At 38.4% G+C, this 23,257-nt stretch overlaps 1 protein-coding gene across 2 annotated transcripts in view; it reads right to left on the bottom strand.

Moving 5' to 3' along the window:
- The window catches only part of SRGAP1 (SLIT-ROBO Rho GTPase activating protein 1), a 143,108-nt gene that overhangs the window by 47,765 nt on the left and 72,086 nt on the right, over positions 1 to 23,257 (bottom strand). For both annotated transcript variants that reach the window (XM_085044197.1, XM_085044205.1), the window contains exons 3-6: positions 22,608 to 22,770; positions 14,377 to 14,439; positions 4,258 to 4,440; positions 3,747 to 3,875 (exon numbers count right to left, since the gene is read on the bottom strand). In XM_085044197.1, coding sequence (XP_084900323.1) covers positions 3,747 to 3,875; positions 4,258 to 4,440; positions 14,377 to 14,439; positions 22,608 to 22,770 — 538 coding nt within the window. The remainder of the gene's footprint in view (positions 1 to 3,746; positions 3,876 to 4,257; positions 4,441 to 14,376; positions 14,440 to 22,607; positions 22,771 to 23,257) is intronic.

Below are 23,257 nucleotides of genomic sequence, written 5' to 3'. Positions count from 1 at the left end.
AGAGAGGAATTAATGAAAAAAGCCTTAACCTCTGAATAAGTCACTTTCTAAGTATTTTGTTACACAGACATCCACATTCAAATCAAAGGGATCTGGCTGTACATATCATATTTATGAGGACTTATGTAACAAAGATCGTGAGCTGTACACACTTTACTCTTGTTTTCAACTTGGCTTTATGAATGATTAATAAAGAACCTTTACAGAATAAATTAAGTTCACAATAGCTAAATGTTCCTTAACTCCTTAACCATTCAGTGCATGCATACTGCAATTAGAGATTCAGAAACTCCACTTTAAGAAAGACCAACACATTAATATTTTATTTATTCCAGCAGCAGAACTACAGTAAAATTGTTTTGATCACTACTTCCTAGTATTTATCTTCAGATCATATAAATGCACGGTAAGTCCGAAAAAAGGTCCTTACCTTCCTCTTAGATAAATTTAATGAATGTAAATGAGTAAAAGTATGTGCCATATGGACAGACACTGGCACTAACAGCCAGATTAGCAGCATTGTGTAGTCTGTTGTTCCTCTGAAATTCAAAAACTTTAAAAAAAATTCTAAGTACTAGGTAAAGATTTTTTAATTCAGCTAATCTTTACTGTTTTTTACAGATACAAAAAAAGAGAACAAAAAATTCTGTCCTCCCCTTGAACTAGATCCCACTCTAGTCAGCAGAGAAGAAATATTTAACAGAAAATTCAAATTCCTCTAGCACAATATGCAGAGGACAGAAATACACTGTGCATATCAAATCCCGTTTATCTCTCTACTTCTTTGCAAATGCTGGTCTCATCCCTTAGCTCACTAAATGCATTAAATCATCCAGCTAAGACTCCAGCAATATTTTATATTGCTTTTATCACAAGAGCTTAAAATGAGCAACACATCAAAATTTTAAGTCAGAAGCCCTGAGCTCTGTTAATGAAATGATGAAATTGAACAGTTCAGACTGAGTTCAGATGGGGAACTCTAATTTAGGATTCTCCATATAAGCCTTATATATGGAAAATGCAGTGGAATTCAAATGAGAAATTGAAATTTTTGTTTGGTAAAAAGCGTAGTTCCACTGTCCCCCCCAAACTTGTTAGAAAAAAATTGATTTAACAGTTTACTGCATTATTTATCCCATTTTTTTAGACATATTTTTCACTAACACAGGAAAACATTAAATTTCATTTATGGGCAATATCAACAGCTTGCAAAGATCTAAATTCCTTCCATGTTAACTGGAATTTGGACACAGAGGAGAGGTAATCCCCTTCTGTACAGGCAATGAGAGAGAGTTCAGGGAAGCACAGGAAGTCAGGCAGGCAAACAAGGACAAAATAGAGAGAGCAAAGAATGAATTCGCCACTACTGCTCTGAAAACTCCAAATTGTACCGTGACATTAACGGATTTAAAGAATGAGATAGTCTATGTTGCAACATATGGCCACTGGGAAGCATGTCTCACATTCCAATGATTTAACTCTAAAACCTTGCCAAAACTCTTGCATTTACTAAAAGAGTTTCCTTTGTCGAGTGGCAAACACTCTGTCTAAATACCAATGCTTTCACAGCGTATTCTGACTAAATACAAATGTCTGAAAGACACTTCATTTATACAAGCTCACAATTGGATTAAATTGGCTCTGAAGCATATTCTGGTTGTACATGTTTACAGCCTACTCTTACAAAACAGTAATGCAAAGGGCAGCTAGACTTTCCATTTAAATTCCTTTGTGAAGAGTAATTTCTCAAGCCATTTTGACAAAAGAATGTTATTGTGTACATTGGTCCATGGCTTTCAAAAAGACAGGCAGAGTAGATACAATTTTTCTGCATTACTAAATATTGTAGAATATATATTTTTATTAAAAACTAGCAGTTAGGCAGCTCTAGTGTTCACGGTTGTGTAAACACCTTTACATACACTAATTCCAATGAGCGTTGTCTCTGTGTGTGTATGGACAGAAAGCTTCACTTCGCCTCCCCTCACATTTCTTTGTAAAGCCTGTGGTTCCTTCCCTCAGTTTTCACTGCTACAGAAACCTCTGTGGATGATGTGTACAGAAACCTCAATGAAGTGGATAAGAATCAGATGCATTCTCCAACCTGATAATGTTTTGACCAAGTAGAAACACACACTGAGACATTCTCTAATAAACGTGAACTCCAAAAGGGAAGGCAGGAGAGGTGACTAAGCATGTTTCAAGCTTCTGAAGGGATAAGGATGCTGCGAAGAAAAGGAAAAGGACCTTTCCTTCCTTCCAGCATCCTAGAAGAACTCATAAACTTCACATGGATAAGACATGCCCTTAACTACAGGCCAAAAATCCATCATCCATTAAGTAGTTGCAGGAAAATCAACTTCTCACGTGCGTACACTGCTTGTCCTCAGTTTTCTGCCCTAATCATCCACATATCAGCTCCTGGTAAATGTTTTCATTGCCTGGGCAGCCTAGATGGGTGGAGCAGGTTGTGCAAGAGGATGGATGCAAATTAAACAGGGACAGGCCACAGGCAGAATAAACCAGAGTAATTCAGGAGAAAACATGCAATAGCAACTAGGAAAGGAATAAAAGAGATGTTGAGATAGAGACAGAAAAAAAAATTGAAAACACAAAAAGATTCATTGCCACCTTTCATAGGAAAGCACAACAAAAATTAAGCAAAACCAGTTGAAAGGGAAAAGTTATAATAAAATCAGGCAAGATTTTATTAATTACAGAAAAACTAGAAATTACAAAGAAAACTGACTATCAGTATTTAGATGACATATGATAAAACAGGTATATGCAGGCATTTTAGTCCATTAATCTCAAGAAGACATTTTTCCCTTTCTTTATGAAGCTTTGCTTCTGCAGCCAGTAGAAATGAGAAAACTCTTGTCAAATTCTGTATTAATTTATTCTATATTAGAAACCAGACCTGTATGTGAATGTTGTTTACTATTGTAAATAACGTATATTACTGTTGCAGTAGCATGCATATTCAATATGTAGAATTTCAAATGGGCCACAGGGGTGTATCCACTAAGCTACTTAACCCTACATTCTTAGTGAATGAATGTTCTGGGACTTGTGTTTGCTGTCTCTATTTCTCTATCACATATAAAGTCAGCTTACAAAGAGGGACATGATAGAATGCAGGATGCTCCCTTTGCATCATGTAAAAATGTCAGCAATACAGGTTCTGGAGACTTAAATGCTGGCACAACTCAACCTTATTCTTCTAGGATGTTCTCATATGAATAACTTACTGAAAATAAGTAATAGGTGTGTTGACAGTATAGAGCACAGAATTGATTGTGTCTGTTTTTCAAATTACTTGAAGTAAGAATAAAAAGCCACTGTATATATGATTCAATGACTAAATGAATGAAACTAAACAATTTTGAAAACATGGAAGAAATTGCTTCTTTTGAATTACATACCATTAGATGACCACTTAAGAAGTTTATCTTGTAAAAAATATTTATATCCCAGAAACTGTACATAATAGAAATGTCATATTTTCTCTCGACACATGAGGAGCCAATGCAATGTTCTAACTTTAAAGGAATGGGTTCTACATCTTATTGGCACTTGGTTTGGTGAAATACAAATTTTAAGGGAAAAACTTCTGATCTTATCATAAAATATTATAAATAGTAAGTGTACTGTAGGCAAACCATATGACTAATGTAGTCCCTTTAAAACTGAAAATAAGTGTTCCTGAACAGAATAAACATAAAACCAAATGTGCCAATACTTACATCGATTAAATCCGAAAGGTCGTGAATATAATACTTGAAAACAGAAGCATTAGTTGCTTCAAGGGTGAGCAGGTATTCATTACGTGCCTTAATAGATTTCAGCTTGTTTTCAGAATATTTTGCTTGACGCTAGGAAAGACATTGCATATTAATGTATTTTAGTTACATCATTTTTGGTATGCAGCAAAAATGGTAACAATTCAAGCACACATTCCTACTAACAAGAAAGAATATCAATGTCCAGCCTGTTATACATAAAACAAATGTAATATAAAGTGAAAACTTAGTTTCAAATGTGACAAACCATATAGTAAGAACTCTACTGGGAATAAAATGTTCCCCTGTCTGAACTGCAATTATGTCAAGTTATCTATAACCCACTGCCAGTTTATTTTGTGTACCTTGCTTAATTTTATTTCCCAGCTGGATTTCTCTGTCTAATATCATGCCAAAGAATGTCAGAAATGCAGTAAATTTATTTCAAATGAAGCTAAATAAAAGGGCTATTTACTTTTTCCTTCATTTTTTCAATCTTCTTCACAGAGCTCCGTCTCTGGTGCCTTTCTTCTAGTCGAATATGAAAAACAGGGTCTCCTGACCTCCCAATCTGTTTTTCTTCTTGCTTCTCTGCCTCCTTCAGTTTGCTTTCTGCACTGATGCTCTCTGCATGATACATATGGTATGTTTTCATGACCTGCAAAAGACAAGAGTCAAAGGAGAGTCAGAGAAAATGAAAATATAAAGGTATCTACAGAAAAATCACAGGGTCTTTGAGCAAAATGTTGTCTTATAAACATGGATCTTCAATAACTTTCTTTGCCAACAGAGATTGAGGACTTTTGGTTGCATTTTTCTTTTCTGTAATTCCAAATAGGATTTTTTTCTTTCATTGCTCTTATAGGAAAGCGCAAAAATCATTGTTATTAAACTTCAGGATTCTTGTCTTCGAGTGAAAATCTAAAATAATGAACGACAAAACTAAATTGATATCCGTACCAAATCTATCTGATACATAACTATCTTCAGGGCTAAGTAACAGCTTGGCTGTGGACATTGAATGTTTGAAAGCAGAAGGATCCCTTCAGCACTGAGGAAAGGGGAAGCAAGGAGAGGCAATGGGAAGCTTTGACCTGGGAGCAAATCTGCAGCTGGGTGGATGACTGTCCGTGGCCTGGAAAGAAGTGTCTGCCAACTGCACAGCCAGCAGACTGGGCCTGATGCAAAACCAGATGAGAGCTGAAGAAGGAGCTGCCTGATACGTAAGTTGTGAAAATGTTTTCCCCATAGACCCAAAGTTATCTTTCCTCTATACACACACTGCGTCTGCAGATGAGAGAGCTTGGGTTGCCAACATGTAAATACATGTTTGCATAAACCACAAGGAGAGAAAGGGACTGGTTTAGCCCAGTCCTCCCTTGCTTCTTCAAGCAAGAAAAACCTCAGCTTGAATGCTGTGTACAGCAATCAATCACAAACTCCCCACCTCTGCTGGAGGGGCTGTCTCTGCCCACTTCCAGCAAAGGAAGTGTCTTTCTGCCTTCCTCAGCCCTTCTTTGTTGTTGTCCTTGTTTGTTTCTTTGTGTTGTTGTCTTAAGTTTAGAGCACTGAACAAGGCAAGAAGGCATCCTCAGGCAGCCACAGGCCTCTTCTCTTCTTCAAAAGGGTGCCAGAACTCTGGCCAGCAGATATTATCTTTGGGTGGAGGTCATGTAAGCCATTCACATCTCCGAAGGACACAGGCAGAGAGGAATCAAACCAGCTGCTTGTGTGACCCGCGGGGAAGACAGACTGTTTTGGGAAGCTGCCTTGAAATATTCCCTTGGAATAGTGCACTTTTTGTAACTGAGTAGTTAGGGCAGCCTAAGGAGTATCCACAGAGTGGCAAAACATGGAACACTACAGCTAGATATTGCAAACTCACTGCAGAACATCTTAGCATGGATTGTCACAAACCAGCTGCATGCCATGCCAGTGGGTGGCTGAATTTGATGTGTATTTCAAGTCCTGTGCAACAGAAAGACAGACAATTTCAGAGAGCTGCAATTTTGCATAACCATGTATGTTATACACTGTAACTGTGTATGCTACTACCTAAGACTGATGCCACTGATATTAAAAATGAAACAGGCAACTCCTCACTAACTTCCTGTTATAAGGTAAAACAGTTGGAGACAGGCACTAAAAGTGGCCCTGTTTTCATTTTTAGAAACATATGTTTACAGCTCTGTGATGAAAAAAACCAAACTGCCTGGAGCAGGACATAAGTGTTATGGCTGCCGCTCCTTTATAGCACACTGTGCTCCCAGGCCTGAGCAGAGTGCAGAGCTCCCTGCCCAAAGGCTGCCTACACATGCTGGGAACAGCTGCTGCCCCACCATCTCACATCTGCATGGATGAGGCAGAAAAAAACCCCTGAAGATGGTAAAGCTGGGCTAGGAATAGAAGGCAAGCCCACTGAGCTGAGGTCTGCAAGGTTCCCAGTTCAACCAAATAGCATACTCAGTCTCCTATATCCTGCACTGTTCCACAGGCACTCACTCCTAAAGTTGTTGATAATCAGTACCTAGGGATTTTAACTCATACAGCCACATGGAAACAGAAGAATTACTACAAAGAGAAGAAAAGCATTTCTTAAAGAGATGGTTTATATAATAAAACAGAGAAGCACAGGAAGTGATATGGCTCTTAATAAAAATTATGGGGAAAGGAAATGAAAAGCAAAGCTGTGCCCTTCTCTTTTGGCCTTTCTATTCAATTCTTTTAAGTGTTTCTTTACATAAAGCTAAAAGTGTTTGCTTTTATTTTCTATCTTTTGTTCTGTGTCATCTCTTGAGACTTTTTTTAGTTGGTGGGACAAGGCTAACTCGCATGTCTTACCACCTAGAAAAGTTATTTTCTTTTATACTCTGCCTGCAGAAGGAACTATGGGCCCTGATGGAATTAATTCAAGAATCCTCCAAGAGCTGGCTGATGTCATCACAAAACCTCTCTCTCAATTTTTGAGCAGTCTTGGGAATTGACAAAGTCCCAGCTGACTGGAAGCTGGTGAATGTTGCCCCAATTTTCAAGACGGGCAAGAAGGAAGACCCTGGAAACTATAGGCCCGTCAATCTCCCTTCAGTGCCTGGTAAAGTTATGAAAAAGATTATTCTGGGAGGCATTGAATAACACCTGAAAGACAATGCAGTCACTGGTCACAGCCAGCACAGCTTCATGAGAGGGAGGTCTTGTTGATTAAACTTGATTTCCTTTTAGGGCAAGATAACCCACCTAGTTGATCAAGGGAAGCCAGTTGATGTAATCTTGTTGGATTTCAGTAAATCTTTCAATACTCAGAATATCCTTCTGGATAAAATTTCCAGCACACAGCTGGATAAACACATCACGTGATGGATGATCAACCGGCTCATTGGTTGGGCACAGTTATAGTGAATGGGGACATCAGACTGGTGACCTGTCATGAGTGGAGTTCCATGGGGCTCCATCCTTGGTCCTGTGCTCTTCAACATTTTCATAAATGACTTGGATGCAGGACTGGAAGGGATACTGAGCAAGTTCACAGATGGCACAAAACTGGGAGGAGCTGTTGGCTCCCTCCAAGGCAGGGAGGCCCTGCAGAGAGACCTTGACAAATTAAGAGAACTAGGCAATCACCAACCTCATGAAGTCCATAAAACTAAGGCTGCTGGACTCTGTACCTGGGATGGGGCAATCCTGGACATATGGACAGACTACAGAATGAGATGTTGGAAAGCAGAGCTGTGGAAAGGGACCTGGGGGGGCATCAGGCACAGCATGACCAGCTGGGCAAGGGAGGGGACTGTCCTGCTCTGCTCTGCACTGGGGCAGCCTCACCTTGAGTACTGTGTGCAGTCTTGGGAGCCACAGTTCAAGAAGGATATAAAGCTATTGGAGAGTGCCCAAAGGAGGGCAACAAAGATGGTGAAGAGCCTTGAGGGGAAGATGTGTGAGGAGTGGCTATGATCACTTGGTCTGTTTAGCCTGGAGAAGAGAAGGCTGAGGGGAGACCTCATCACAGTCTGCAACTGCTTTGTAAGGGGAAGAGGAGGGGCAGATGCTGATCTCCTCTCTGTGGTGACCAGTGACAGGTCCCAGGGGAATGGCCTGAAGTTGTCAGGGCAAGTTTAAACTGGATATTAGAGAAAGATTCATCACCCTGAGGGTGGCTTGGCACTGGAACAGGCTCCCCATGGAAGTGGTCACAGCACCAGCCTGTCCAAGTTCAAGAAGCGTTTGGACAACAGTCTTGGGCACATGGTGTGACTCTTGGGGACGGTCCTGTGCAGGGCCAGGAGCTGGACTCGATGATCCTTGTGGGTCCCTTCCAACTCAGAATATTCTGTGATTCTGTGACAAATAATATCTCAGAGTTTTCTAAATAGATCTCAAAGCACCTAAGTAGTGAAACAAGGATCTGTTTTGCTTGCCAAAAGCAGTAAGCACTGAAGTTTTTTAAACAGATTTTCTGAGCGCCTAGCAGACTAGGCATAAATGTCCTTCTGCAGTGGCTGACACTTCAGCTTGCCTTCTTGTTGGGAGAAGCACTCCTTGAAGGAGTACTAGTGTATCACTACCTGTTCTCACCAATGTCTCCATACTGACTCAACTAGCTTCACATCACTGAGGAATATTTTTTCCTCTCCCAGCTTGCTTACAGCACATGCTACCAAATCCAGTGTCTCACTCTGCACTGATTAAAAGGCAAATTTTGTGGGAGAACAACAGAGAACTCATAGTCTTCATGGGGAACCAAGATGTCTACTTGAAATCCTTGTTCTCACAACAAATTCTGCCCAAGTTCTTGGTACAAATGATTTCCTAGGTAACTAAAATTGAAAAAGAAGCCCTCTCTCTGTATTCACAGAGCTGGACATCAGTCAGAGTGTTCTACCCAAGCCACACTGGCTTAGGAATCAATACAGACTCTGTACAGAGCAGTGATCAGCCTATGCATGTGACTCCTGTCAAGTTTGGTATGTTGATAGCACTGCTTATCTCATGCACTAGTGACATCATTATTTTGAAAGTCTCTGGGGAAAACTTTTTCATGATTTGTCGGCCTTTTTCATGATGTGTCAATGTTTTTTTAAGAGCAAATATCCCAGCAGCTAAATTTAATTTGAGAAAGCATTAGAGAGATACATTTGGAAAAATAAATGGGAACAAGCTAGGGAGTTGGCTTCCAAGTATTTCAGCACATACTTCCTCAACAAATTAGCTAAGAATTTGCATGCTAAATTGCACAGATGATTCTTTCCCTTAACACTATGCCATCTTTTTGCCTTGGGTTTTTAAGACTGTTAGATATTGGTAAACACAGTAACAGGCTTTCCTAAATCTTGCAAATAGACTTATTGTATGAAAAATTCTGAGATTCATAGACCTCTGATCTGTGAACATGCAACAGATTCATAGATCTGTTATTCAAACTATGAATAATCTCATGAAATACGAAATAACGCTTCTCAAATGTCCACCAAACTGCTGAACTGACAGACTATCCTGTGAGAGTATCCATCACTGAATTGACTTTAATTAGTCTCCAAAGTGCTTATTGATCAGCCATCAAGTATGCACTGAAAAAAGAGAGCAAGGTTGTAATTTTGCAGATGCTGTACTGTCATCATGACATTTCCTTCATTTTTCCACCGTAGTGAACCAGTATGGTTAAATGCATACCAGTACCTTTCTAAAATAAGTATTGAGTTTATCTCCTATTAATTTAGCAGGTTCATTCTGCTGACCCAGTGATGTAAAATATAGATTTCTATTAGATGACTGTGACAGACTACAAGCAGATGAAAAAGATTATGCTACCCTAACTATGTACTCTCACATTTGTAGGTGACAGACTGTTCACTTAGTAGTATAAACATCTCAATTTGTGTGCCAAAGTTTCAGCATCATTCCTAAGAGCTCAGCAAATAGGCTTAGGGCAGAAGATAGTACTTATCACAGGGAAGGGCACATTAGAGTACATCCTTAGATAATTATTTTATTTAAACGCACAGTTGTTATCTGGGCAAATCCATTAACAAGACAGTAATTAGTGCTGTACTTCTGTGGGCTATAAGAGAGGAATGTTCCCATAGCGAGGGACTGGTTTTCCTTTTCTACATGCATACTTCTTTTCTAGAAAACTTCTCAACCCAAGGTAAGACCGAAAGCTACAGACTTAAATTATATTGAAATTACTGTCTTAACATGTACTTTATTTTTATAATAAAACTGCAGAATTAAGAGCTTTTTCATCATGTTTCTCAGAAAACAGGAATTTCCTGGAACAGTAGCTCATCCCCGGTGCAATTATCATCTTTGAATTGTTTTAGAATTGTCTCTGTAAATTGCTGTAAATTCTTATCAGAAGGCAGACTTGCAAGGGTTTCATCAAATTGGGTTAGTTGGTGCTTTACCCAAAAAATAAGTACAATCTTATGCCAATTTTACCACACCAGTGGCCTCTAGCAGTTAAGCAGGCTCAGTATGAGCTGCTGTCAGCATCCTGTTCACTCACTTCCAAGCCAAACTCTGATGTGGTTTTAGGAATTATCACTTATATATTACTACCAATACAGGATTACTGATTTTACTTTCTCAGACCTCTGATGTGCTACAGTAAACGAAACTTAACTTTTTAAAGATAATTCAGATTCTGTGTTATTTCACGAAAGAAAGAAAGAAAGAAAGAGCGAAAGAAAGAAAGAAAATCTGGTAGCAACTGCCTTGAGAAATTCAACAGCCAAGATTTTTAAAGAATAAGATAAAGCAATGGAAAATGCAATTGGCAGAGCAGCCCTGTCTTTTTTAACATCAATGTTGCTTTGGACTGTCCCTACTTTTTCATTTTTCTGAGAGACATACTTTTATGATGTGCATCACTTTTCTCCACCATTTGCCCTCAGCCTTATTACTGGAACAGCTCTGTATTTTTGGCAAACTTGTGAACTCCCTGACTTTTTTAGGGGACGTTTATGAATGTCTTAACCCCTAAATAAGTCCAGTGGAGACCTCTCTCCAATATAAGAAAAGTCTGCCTACCTTCTGTTTCCTATCATTCCCCATCACTCAGATACTATTGCTATATACCAGTACTTGATCTGACAAGGCAAGGTATATTAGCTTCCCAGAGAAATGAAAGAAGAGTTTGACTGGGGAGTTTTCTCTGTTGCAAAGATGATCTATTGCAAAGTTAATAATCCACTGTCTCTGTAAGCCAACGTGCAAGAAGATTTCTAAATCAGTCAGTTCATAAAAAACAACAACAGAAACCTCTTACAGCTTCCAGTTGGATCAACTTTTCTTCCTGTAAATGCCAGGAAAAACTCTGGACTGTGACCCCACTCAACTAACTCAGCTCCCCTTTCCTCACGCCCCTTCACTCAAAAGATACACCTCATTGTAGTTTCTATAGATGATATCCTTCTGGAAAACACAGGACTGATTACTACCCTACACTGGCTGAACGTGTAGTAAGGAGAGGAGTAAAAGAGGAGTGCAGCTGCTGGGATGATGCAGACCTGAAAATACCGACTGGTTGGCACAGCCACAGAGAAGCCAGGCATAGTTATAAGTATTTGCCAGTCATAATTTACTGAACTTGTGAAGATACAGAATGAAGCCTAGCTATTCTGTTTTGGCATATTAGCAGCCCTAATTTTAAAACTGGTGCATAAAATACTGAAAATTGAAAATACAGACTTTTAAAAATGCATTTTTATTAGTCAAAAAGATGTAGAAAACACATGCAATGTAACATTTAAGAAAACCTTTACATAAAAGAGATGGAAAATTAAAAACTAAAGTTTCCCTTACAAAATTCCGATTATTCCAGCAAACTAATCCTGCTTTGTTCACAGATTCTAAGAACATCTTCTGAAGTTGTGGTTCACCTGCTTCTGTTCTTACTTTTTAACAATCCTGTATATGATGTGTAGTTTTCATGACGATGGCACTAGCCAAAGGCCTTAATTTACAGACCTTTCTTGTAAGATAAGGAATTATGATAAGAAATAACCAGATTATAAATCCTTCTTCATACATACTAAAAGGTCTGATACTTGCCCCTCACTCCAAGGCTTTAGAGGTATTTCAATTCCAATATGACTTCACATTTTAAGTTATACTTCATGAAGGCACCTTTCATTTAAAAAAACCAGAACTAACTAGTAGGGAGACACTTCAATATTAGTATTAGATCTGAATATTAGATTTGAAATTAATTTGCTTTTTTTTGGACACAAAGATTTATCTCACAATAATAAGACTGATTTTTTTCTTTTACTTTTTCCCCACTATAAATTAAGAGCCAAACAAGAAGATGATATCTTTTTTGTAAGTGACTGAGAAATGTAGTTGCTGGAGATTAAAACTGTAGATACTTGTTTTGATAAGGCCACTATGATTTTATTCTGTACACAGTGAATGCCATACAGAATTAAAAACCTGTGCATGAGATTCCCATCTGTCTAGATACTTTTCTATCTTTATGTACATGAGCAAATATAATACACAGATATAGTGATGACCATTCTAAACATGCAAACAGTGAAACAGATGCTACTCTGCACCATATTGTCACTTCACTATGTGTGGGCTGTATTTAGCTAAATGTGGACACGTACAGCTAACCAAGCCCTTTGCAGTCAATGAAAAGCTGGACAATGAAGTTAACAGTACAGATCTCTTAATCCGAAGCAGATTCTTGCATCTGATTAAAGGGGTCTCATATCCCGATATTAGATTTCTAGGGACTATAACTGGAACCCAGATAGCATGCTAAGATATTTGTATCTATACTGCAGATGTCTGAAAATCAGGTGAAGTAAATTCCATCCCAAGAAACATCTCGCAGCAGTAGCCTGACTCAAATTGTAGACAAATTCAGAATTTTTAATAAGATCAAGCATACTCCCATTAAAAAAAAGAAAAAATTACATTCTGAGAAAGGAATTAGCATGCACTGGAAGCCATAACATGGAAGTTAGTACCTGAATAAATCTAAATGTAAATAATAAATAAATGTAACCATCAGCATGAAGACAAAGCACTAGTGAAAAGAAAAAGAGTGAAAATACCCTGTTTCCCTATCCTGGGAGCACAGGCACTAATCCCAAACCTCGCCAGACACTGGAGTTATGTAACTGTTTAATTGAAACAAGGCTGTATCTTCAGGGCTTATTCAGCACTGAAGTCCCACTTGTGCCACAGCTCCTGCAGTCACTGATCCCCTGCAGCTGTGTGAATTGTCTGTGGCCATCGCCACTTTGCAGGAGCTGATCCCAGAACTGATCCCAGCTGATTCATTGACTACAGGCCTCAGACAAGAAGGTTTTGCACTATTGCACCCTACAAAATCAGTGGTGATTTTAGACAAAAAAATGCCCAAAGAAAATCCCGAAGGAAAAAAAAAAGTGTCCATAACACTTCAACAATCTGTGTCCATAACAATTCAAAAGAATTCAGGGCAGTAAGACTAATTGTCTTTGGATTTTCTTTTTGCCACCAAGTTGTTCTTGAGATCAAATGCCCTTCAACCGATCCACTGATGGGTGCACAATTTTCTCTAAGTCAAAAGAAAAATCAAAATGCACAAAAATAATGTTTGATCGCTGCCGGTGGAGAGGTGATCACTGATAGCTTCCTAAACTGCCTTAAGGTCACAAATGTTTCTTGATATCAATATTATAATTTTTTTTATGGTTCTCCAAATCTTGAGGATGGGGAACAGAGAAGTCTAGAGATTGTTATGCAGGGTACTAGAGCATATATATTTCAGTTCTTCCAGACAAAAAAAGAGAATTTGGATGTACAACTTCCTCAATGAGCAGGAAACAACAGGCTTTTGTAAGAGGTGCATATCATCAGTTCCTCTTAATTCTACAGCTATGTTTTTATAAAAGAGTAATTCTCATTTTTTTTTTCTGTCTCAGAACATACTCCCTCAGAAAATAGCTGGGGAAATAGTTATCAGGTAGACAAGACAAGTTGTGTAGGTGGGTTTCAAACAAGAAAACAGGTTCAAACCTAAGCCCTCTAAGATTTTCCTATGGGTTAGCAGGCGCTTGCCAGAATGTGCACAGTGCTTCTTTCCTGACCTCTCTAAATTGTATGGAAAGCCTACAAACCCCTCTGTTTTTCCTTTCACTGCTTACTTATCCCAGTCAGGGTTGGGAGAGGGCACATAAGTAACATTTTGACAGCACAGCACTGGATCTGCAAACACATATGATTTTTTACTGAGCGTAGTCCACAAGTCGAACCAAGCAGACGGCAGCAGGGACAAAAACAAGGCAGAAAAGAAAAAAGCTTTGCTCTGGTAACCTCTGAGTAGAAATGTCTCATTAATACACAACAAAACTTATAATTAACTGGCTTAGTAGAGTCTGGGGGGAAAAAAGGGTTGAAAGTAAAGAGTAATCCTGAAAGCATTAGCATATGCATTTTAAACATGTGCATAGACTTTTCAAAAATGTAGTTTAGGCTTGTGTAAAAGACAAAAATAAATATCTCCACTGGGGGTAACTTAGTCGATGAAAGTCCACTTCAAGCTTATAGAAGTAGTTTGATATGGAATTTGTATAAGATAAGCAAAGTAAGTAACTGTACTTACTGTGTAAAGCTCATTAAGTACTTTCATTAAGTCTTCATGAAGTTGAAATGAAATCTCTTTACTCTGTAATTAAAAAAAAAATCATTAGAAAAGGGCATGTAAAAACTGCAGCATACATTTGTTTCTTGATATTTATACTCATTGTTCATCCTAGACAGCAAATACGATGTTCCTCATAAAAACCATTCTGAATTACAGTGCACTAAAAAGAGTGATTCAGGGATGCAGAGGCAGACACATAACATCTGGATATAGGACTGCTAAAAGAAAACCCAGAAGTAATTTGAGCTATTTTTCCCATAAACCATCAGGAAATTAGGTGCCAATAGAAAGGGTGAAGTTCAAGATTAATGTTTTTCATAGAACAAACTGTGTACTGTTTTGTAACTGCTATGATATGTACAAAAACTAAACCATGTGATAATGTGATATTCTAGAGGGGCATTCTGCCCAATTTTACATGTAGGATAGTCTTTGTTTCTCAGCACATGCAACTATCTAAATATTTATGCAAGAAATAATTGTGGCTCCTCTTTGAAACAGATACCCAACTGCATAATATTCCACAGAGTGGGCTGCTAAACCAGCTTTGTTTAGCTTTTCTGGACTGTGACTTTGCTTTCATTTTGACCCAGAAAAAAAGTAGGAGCTATTATCAAAGCAAATATGTCAAAATAAGAGCATTTAATTGGAGTCTCGTCCAAATATATTCCTTTGTTAGTTATCCACAGCAGCTCAATCTGATGAAAATTGTGGTAACTATGCAAGAGTTGAAGGCATTTGTATCATAGCCTTTGGAAAACAGCTACAGAATAGAGCTACAGGACTTGGCAAACAGCCTGGCTGCATTTCTTCTGTGATGCTCAGTTTTCTAACATCCATGATGGAAATGTCAGCTTTTTTTTGATCTGTGAATAAATTGATAATTAGTCTGGCTTCTAAAAACTCCAGCTCCATGATAGATAATGGCCTTGGCTATGAGAAGTACTTTGTATTTGTACAGAAGCCAAAGGAAAATCCTCAGGGACAACTCATCTCCAAAGCTGCTAACACATACTTGGCCATCACTAAAACACCTGCAGGAATAATGGTTTCTGAATGAGGATTTCCAGCACAACACCCACATACGAGGAGCAACCACACCACACACCCCACCCACTGTGTCTTCCAGGAGGATGAAACAGATGCACACAGTAGCTGAAACAGAAAAATCTGGGGTTTTTTTCTCCTGCTCCTACTATCATATTTTAACTATGAGCAGTATTTTAAGGCACCCATCATATCACTTATCAGTATTCACTCCGATCCTTATATACAAGATGTTTTTTTCACTGACAAGAAGTTAGGAATGTAATTTTAAAAACACTTCAGTGAAATTCTTGTATTCCCAAGGGCATTAGCTGTAGTAGCTAAGGTACAGTAAGACAAGCTGCTCAGAAGCTGAGGTACACAGAATTACTATGAAGCTTTCCTTATTGCATATACTTTTTAAATTCTGGTATTTTCATGAGGTATGCATTACTTCTGAAGTATCTAGATCACAGGGCTTACTACTTCCATTTCTTTGCAAATATCAGATTATTTTCATCTAATATGAAGCACCAAATTTCACCTATGTAACAGTACAGAGTGCTTATGAAGAACTGGAAAAGGACTGCAGATTTGCAAATTGCTGTAGGAAAATGCCATAAAACCTTTAGTAAAAATTCTGAATTGCTTTTCATTGCTTTACATTGGCACCCTGCCTTTAAAAGTCAGCAGCGCAGCTCTAACACAGCTGACACACCTCCTCAAAGCTCCAAGTGGAGGCCACCTGTTTATTCTTGGATAGCTGCTTCTATAGTGCTGAATATGAGTGGTTTTTTAAATTACTTTAGCAGAAAGAAGGGCAAAACATACAAATAAGATGTTTGACATTAAGATGAAAGTATACACATGTGGGAGCAAACTCTAGATGAACTCCAGCTTCAAGCAATTTATCCCTTTCAACTGCTGTTCACAGCCATCTCGAGGCTGATGAGAAGTCAAGCTCTAAAATATAGCAATGGCCATTCTAAGGCAGGATGCCTTAACGTGGTAATGCAAAAGTTTGTTTGAGAATGTGAGACAGCAAACCCCAAATCAATTTTCTCTTTACCCCTTGAGATTTTGCTGTGAGCAAAGCACACATCCTTCATTGAAGGATGCACCCTTCTTTTCTGCTCTTAATGCAGTCCCACCTTAATGCAAATAGCCACCAGATGAGCTGAGGATTTGGTGAATCATCACTATTTAGGACACATTACTTCTCTTTGCTCCTTTTGAGCTCTGTCCAGCACTGAAACACAAGTAGTCCAGCCCTCAGGATTTACTGGCCAACATGCATACATGATTTTTTCCAGGACAAGACAGACAGTGATTAATTGTAAATTTGAAAGCAAATGGAAGAGATCACAACAGAGAAAGAGCAAGATACTTTTGTAAAGGGACAATAAACTTTAAAATGGAAAGCAAAAAGAGAGGGAGGGAGGTGATCAGCAAAAAGAGTGAAAATTGAGAAGTGACAACCTAGCAATGCCACACAATCACAGAGGAGTCATCCTTCCACCACTTCATCTGCAGACTCCAACCTGCAGAGGGTCCCTGTAGTGATGGATAACATTTCAATTGATGCATCTTTCTGATGAAAGATTTTGTAGCAATTGTCCAAAAAAAATCAAGAAATTTGGTTAAACTTAGCAGTATAAAAGGGATTAATTTTTCAAGAACCATCACATTTTACATTAGGATTTAAGGTCAAGAAATACTGACTTGAGTGGCAAGCGATATGGCTTTTAGTGTGTAATATATGACACCTTAGAGCACCAGATAAGAAGTGCACTTATTTTCAGTGGTTAATGGCTTTCCTATTTCTTGGTTTATGCTACCTATTCCCTGCAGTAGTTCAGCATGTGTGAATGATGTCCTCCTCTAGGAGCCTGTCCTCAGGGTACCCAAACAACAGAATGTAAGATGCAGCATACATTTTCCTGGAGCTGAGTTGATGGCTCTAATCATGCTATTAAAACCTGATAATCACTGAGGTGCTTATTTATTCACTGTGTCCTAGAGAAATGCACTAAGATCTATTAACCAAAAGAATGAAGAACATAATAAAAATCTTGGAGCACATGAAAATTCCTGCTAAAAATATTATATATGTCACTAATCTGGTTCAAGGCATTAAGAGACAGTATTTGTTTCACCTGATAGGATAGATCATACCCATGCTACAGACAAGTAAATGTACCCAAACCCTCCTTTCAGTAGTTGCTCAACTTTCAACACATCAGTGGTCCTACTGATGTTATCAAGATTTGTATTTCCAGATAAAAGTCTGAAAAATGTAACATTTTACTCCACATTAATATACTTTCATTGAAGTCTGTTAGAATTTTTCCATCCATTTTAGTTAGAGCATTATTTGGCACTCCAACTTTAACCTTTTGTTTATTTTAACTGAAATTTAAGAGTCAGTCTAGTTCTTCCTGGAACTCTTTAGTGTCTGTATTTAGCATACAAAACCCTCCTCAGTTACATCATTCAAGGAAAAGATTCTGTGACTGTTGCTTTTAAATGAGTCTGCTGCTGGTCCCTGTGGGAAGTGAGGTGCAAACTCTTCTTTTAAGGAGTTTTCATGAGCTGTGGTGACACTGACATAACCAACTCAGCAAGATTTTGTCCCAGACTTGCCAGCCTATAGCAACAAACAGCTATGCTATCCTTTTAAACATTTTAATGTTTAAGAAAATGATGCAAAAAATCTATGTGCCACAATCAATATAACATCAAATAGATTTGGTAGGTAGTCATATGCCTTGTTAACAGCCAGATTATGGAACTAAAATATTTATTGTGCTTGGTTTCTCCAGCATCTTTCACTGTAAACATTGGAAGATATGTTCATCTTGGCTCATGTTGATTTCTGTCCAAAGAAAATGCATGTTTATAAATTATAAATATACAAATCTGCTTAAGGATTTTGTGGGCATGTGTTTATACAGTTGATTATTACTGCTGGGGTAACCAGAATCACTGCATGGAATGTTCTGCATAATACTTTTCCCTTCTGCTTGACATTTTTCCTTATTACTTTATTCTTTAATTGTCCCCATGAGGCCCACTACCCCATCTGCCTGAAGAAACATGCAAGCATGCAAGGTTTGAACTCCGCTACTTTATTTTTGTCATTTTATGTGCAGCATGAAGGCCAGACATCAACAGCAATCTTACTGTTTTTATATGCCAACAACTAAAAAGAATAGATTAAGTACCTATCTGAAAGTATGAGGTTTGACATAATGTCTTCCAATAAATTCTACAAAATCTCTGTACTAGATCCTATCTTTGTCCTCCATTTAGTAAATTTAAACAGATGCCAGTTCCTGACCCCTGGAAAAAAAGAATGACAAATAGCTCCTGGGAGAACAAAATTAATGAATGCCTACATGTTAAGGAGGCCAGACCAGACAGCAAAGGCACGTGCAATCAGGGACCTGAATACAACACATCCTGCTCCATCAGACCATGTAAGGTAGAGCCAGTAGAGATCATTTCCCCAAAACAATCCAAATGTCCAGACAGACGTATAAATGCACACAAAAGGAAAAACTAGAATGATGAAGAACAGAGAGTGAGACAAGGACAGATTACAAAGACTAAGGAGCACAGACACCCTCACCACTACATTTTACCAGACTGTTGTTGGCTCTTGCACACACCTTTTGCAGACGGAGTAGAAAAAGGGGTTGCTACAAACTTATGGCTTGTGCTATATCCCACACAGGGGAGGGAACAAAACAATACTCTAGTGGTAAGAGTGGCTGGAAAATGAGGAAATTATTTATCTTTTCTTTACAACAATTCAAGCGGGAGCCAGTCTTAAAATACGAATTCAAACCACATTCCTCTAGAAAATGTTGGGTTCACTTCATGGCAAAGTTTCATTTGAGAACTGACATACCCACCAGCAACATGAAAAAAGTCAGTAATGTCTACCATTGAGAAGCAGAACGGGAAGTCACATCCTCTTGGGAGGAGAAAGGGGGAGAAAAAAAGAGGGAGTAGAAAGAGTCAAGAAGTTTGGAGTGATTATGACTTTGCTGTTGCCTCCCCTTATCTTGCTTGGGGGCAATGGGGCAATCCAATCTGAGACACTTTCCCTTTCTGCAGCAGACAGAGCAGCACAATGAAGATCTGCTCTGATCATGGACCTGGTTTATGTATTTACTCTCCAGACTTGGAAATGGAGTAAAGCACCTCTTTGCTGCTGCAAGATTGATGGAGAATTAAAACAAGGTAAAAGTAGTAAATATTAGATTAATAAGCTGTAAGATATATAACTAAAGGATCTAATGATCGAATATAGAGAAGCTTGACTAACTGGTATTTGTAAATTATAGAATCATAGATTTGTAGACATTAAATGATCTTGTGTGCAATGCTGTGAGAGCCAACAAAGTAGATATTGTGTTGAGCATGGACTGCAGTAAGACACTAAGCATGCACTTGTTAAAACTATTTTTAAAATCTTCATATTACTGCTTTTCATGTTATTTATATTTATTACTTATGAGAGAGAGGGAGAGTGTACCTATTTCACAGAACAGTATGATCAGATTCCAACGCAGAAGTATCTGCAGGAGATGTTTTTTCTCCACTTTAATCCAAAATCTGTGAACAGTGAACAAATTCTATATGCTTTCATAGGGATATGACACCTATTGAGACTGATTATACTTTTCTCTGACAGTATTTTATTCTAAATACTTTTTTTTTTCAAAAGTAATCTGCAGAATCACAGAAATTGACAGAAATTGCTTAAACACTCTACTTGATGTTTAAAAATCTCCAACAAAATCAATGCCATTTTCTTTAAGGAGAATACAATTTTGATGGAGGACACTGTTGGCTGTCATCTTTCTCACTCGAAGTGCACCTTCTATTTGCCCTGTGACCTCTTTCTTGCAAAGAGAACTGCAGCACAGGACATGTTTTGCATCTGATCTTCTTGTTGCCCAGTAAACATCCATTAAGCAGTTCTGTGAGTACCTTAAGTTAGACTGCTTATGCACATCTGACACAAATTATCACAGGATCATGGAAGGGTCTGGGCTGGAAGAGCTTCATTATCAGTTCTATATCCGAGAACTAACAGCAAATAAATCACCAGTACTCTGCAGCAAACACCACAGCAAGAACTGTGCACACTGGGGCTCAGTGGGAATACCAGCCTTCTGCAACAAGTACTGAGCCTGACAGACTGTCTTAAAAATGCATGCTCAGAATTGATACTGGAGAACAGGCACTGCCACGTTCAGTCCACGTGCCCATGAAGCTCACTTACACCATGCTGAGGTGCTGCATGTCTTCCTGTCACCCTTCCCCTCATGTTAGGGGCCTGGCTCAGATCCCTGCACACAGCCTTTGCTTAGCTCACTCTGCCCACGCTCCACCTCACCTAACAGCTGTTTGACATGTCCTCTCATGCTGAGTGTCAGCTGGCAAACCCTGATGAAAGGTAGGAAAAGGCTGCTGAGGATCTGGGCTCTGCTAACGTGAGCTTCAGGTTATGCACAGCAGGACTACCTCAATTGCCTTTGTCTTCTTTCCACTTTAGAAAATCCAAGTTAGGAATAAAAAAGCAGGAATAGCTGCTTGCTCTTCTTCAAGAAGCTATGCTAGAAAGAGAAAATTTGAAATGTTGCACCTACATGGGCACAACATGGAGGACAGAGACATTAGGGAGATGGGACAATATGCCTCCTGTTAATACATTGAAAATATCCACATATTTTCCTCCTTTTGAGAGAGAAGCTGCAGCAATCTCCATTAATAAATCATGAGTGAATATAAAAGGACACACACTTCACCACGGAAAACTCTAACTATATACCATTGTGCAGCCCATCTGGACAGAAGGAAGGAAAAGCAAGATTTCTAGTGCCAAATAAACTGAACTATGTTGAAACCAAACAGGCTTGTCTAATAATGCACACCTAGTGCAAAAGATATTTCTCAGATAAGACATAAACAACTGGAAAACTATTCCATATTCAATACCAAAAAAAGATTTCTACTGATTTGCCACTCTGAGTCATCCCCACATAGACAGTGCTGCAGCCTGTTTGAAGCGCTTTTCTCTTTATCAGTTCAACTTCTATAACAATCTTCCATATTACTAAATTTAGTGGTTAGTGAATTATAGCATAAACTTCAACTGTGTCCCTCTTATGGGTTTTAACGCATACCAAGGAAGTTTGATTTAATTTTATTTCCTCCAAGTACAACCTATATGCTCCCTAAATGATTCTTCTCCCCACTCCAGTGCTATCTAGGATTATGGTGGGGTATATGTGAAACCAGTTCCCTACTTTGAAAACACTAGCTTGGGTACCCTTGCAATCATTCAGTCACATAATTTGCATCTTTTAACTTTTACTCTTTTTGAACTCTTTTGTATGCTGATTGTCTACCAGCATCCCACTGTGACTAACAAATATGCATTTATAATCTATTTTTCTTTTGGAACATTATAACAATGATTGCAAATACTTAAAGTACATCTTGAGCTAAGGCTTCCTATTATAGTGCCTACTTAGCACGTGAGGGATTTACACATTGCATGTGTTATGAAAATACATAGCAGTCATGGACAAGAACAAATGTACAGAGACAACGCTTAAAGGATCTAATAGAAATAGTTATGTTATCAAAAGTGTGTGTTCATATTTAATATTAGGAAGGGAAGGAAACACTTTTAGGAGAACTGCAGCATATGCTACCAACTTTATATCAAGAGACTACAAAGCAAACCCTTACTTTGTCTTCAATCTGTTTCATTCACAATGAAATACTGTTTTTACAAATAATCCATTAATACAGCACTACTATTTTGGGAGTCCTAAGTGAAAACTATTTCCTTTCTGCATGGGTAGACAAGCGTGCTTTTTAGAGAAGGACAGACTTTTCCCCTGCTTTTTGGAAATTTGTTATTCAGCTCTTAAGGTCACCAGCATATACAGCAGAATCTCAGACATTTCAGCACTAAGTATTTCCTTCAAGAGAACAGTCATGAAGAATTTATATCTATGCTAAAACAGATTTTATGCTATGTGTGCTGAATCTTCTCCTCAAATGCTATCTATTAGGACACTTTTGCCTCCCTCATGCATTTTGTAAGCCTGGATGGAGGACTGCAGGAGAGGCATTACCTTCTTGAACATTCTGGTGGAGTCTTCACTTATCTGCATGAATCGCATGATCACGTTGTTCAGGTAGATCTCACTCAATGTTGCATGGTCTTTGCTTTCTCTTCTCACTTGGTTCAGGAGTAAGTACCAGCAATTCACTGGTGACAAGAGGTTCTGGTCTTTCCTGAGAAAGGAGATACACACACAGATATAATGAATATAAATGAAAAAGTTTTGTTATATTAATGAATAGAAATGAAAAAGTTATGTTATTAACTGAAACATCTCAGTGACATTTACAGTCATAACATGTTACATAAAAATAGCTGCTTTTGAACAGTCAGCCTATCCATTCTTGGAATAACTCAGGTTAGACAAGCCTCAGATGACTTTTAACACGCATTCAAGTCTCATGAGGCATGGATACTCTGCAAGCCACCTGAAAGTATAAAAATATTTTGCCACAAAGCTTACAGATGTAGCACACATAAATATTCAAAATCTATAGAGGTCACTGCTGGAAGAGTAATAGTAATTAATCTTTGACATTAGAAATAAACAAGCATTGGAAGCACATCCCAAATCCTTCATGAGCAAAATTGCAGGCATAGCTGTTTCACTGCATTGGATTTGTATAACTGATGAAGTAGAACAAAATGTCACAAGCATCC

The sequence above is a fragment of the Lichenostomus cassidix genome, chromosome 1Aa (genome assembly GCF_008360975.1).
Source record: "Lichenostomus cassidix isolate B80296 chromosome 1Aa, HeHo_3.0, whole genome shotgun sequence".
Classification (NCBI taxonomy): domain Eukaryota; kingdom Metazoa; phylum Chordata; class Aves; order Passeriformes; family Meliphagidae; genus Lichenostomus; species Lichenostomus cassidix.
Note: the sequence above shows the minus strand (reverse complement) of the source record. Positions and strands in the feature narration are given on the sequence as shown.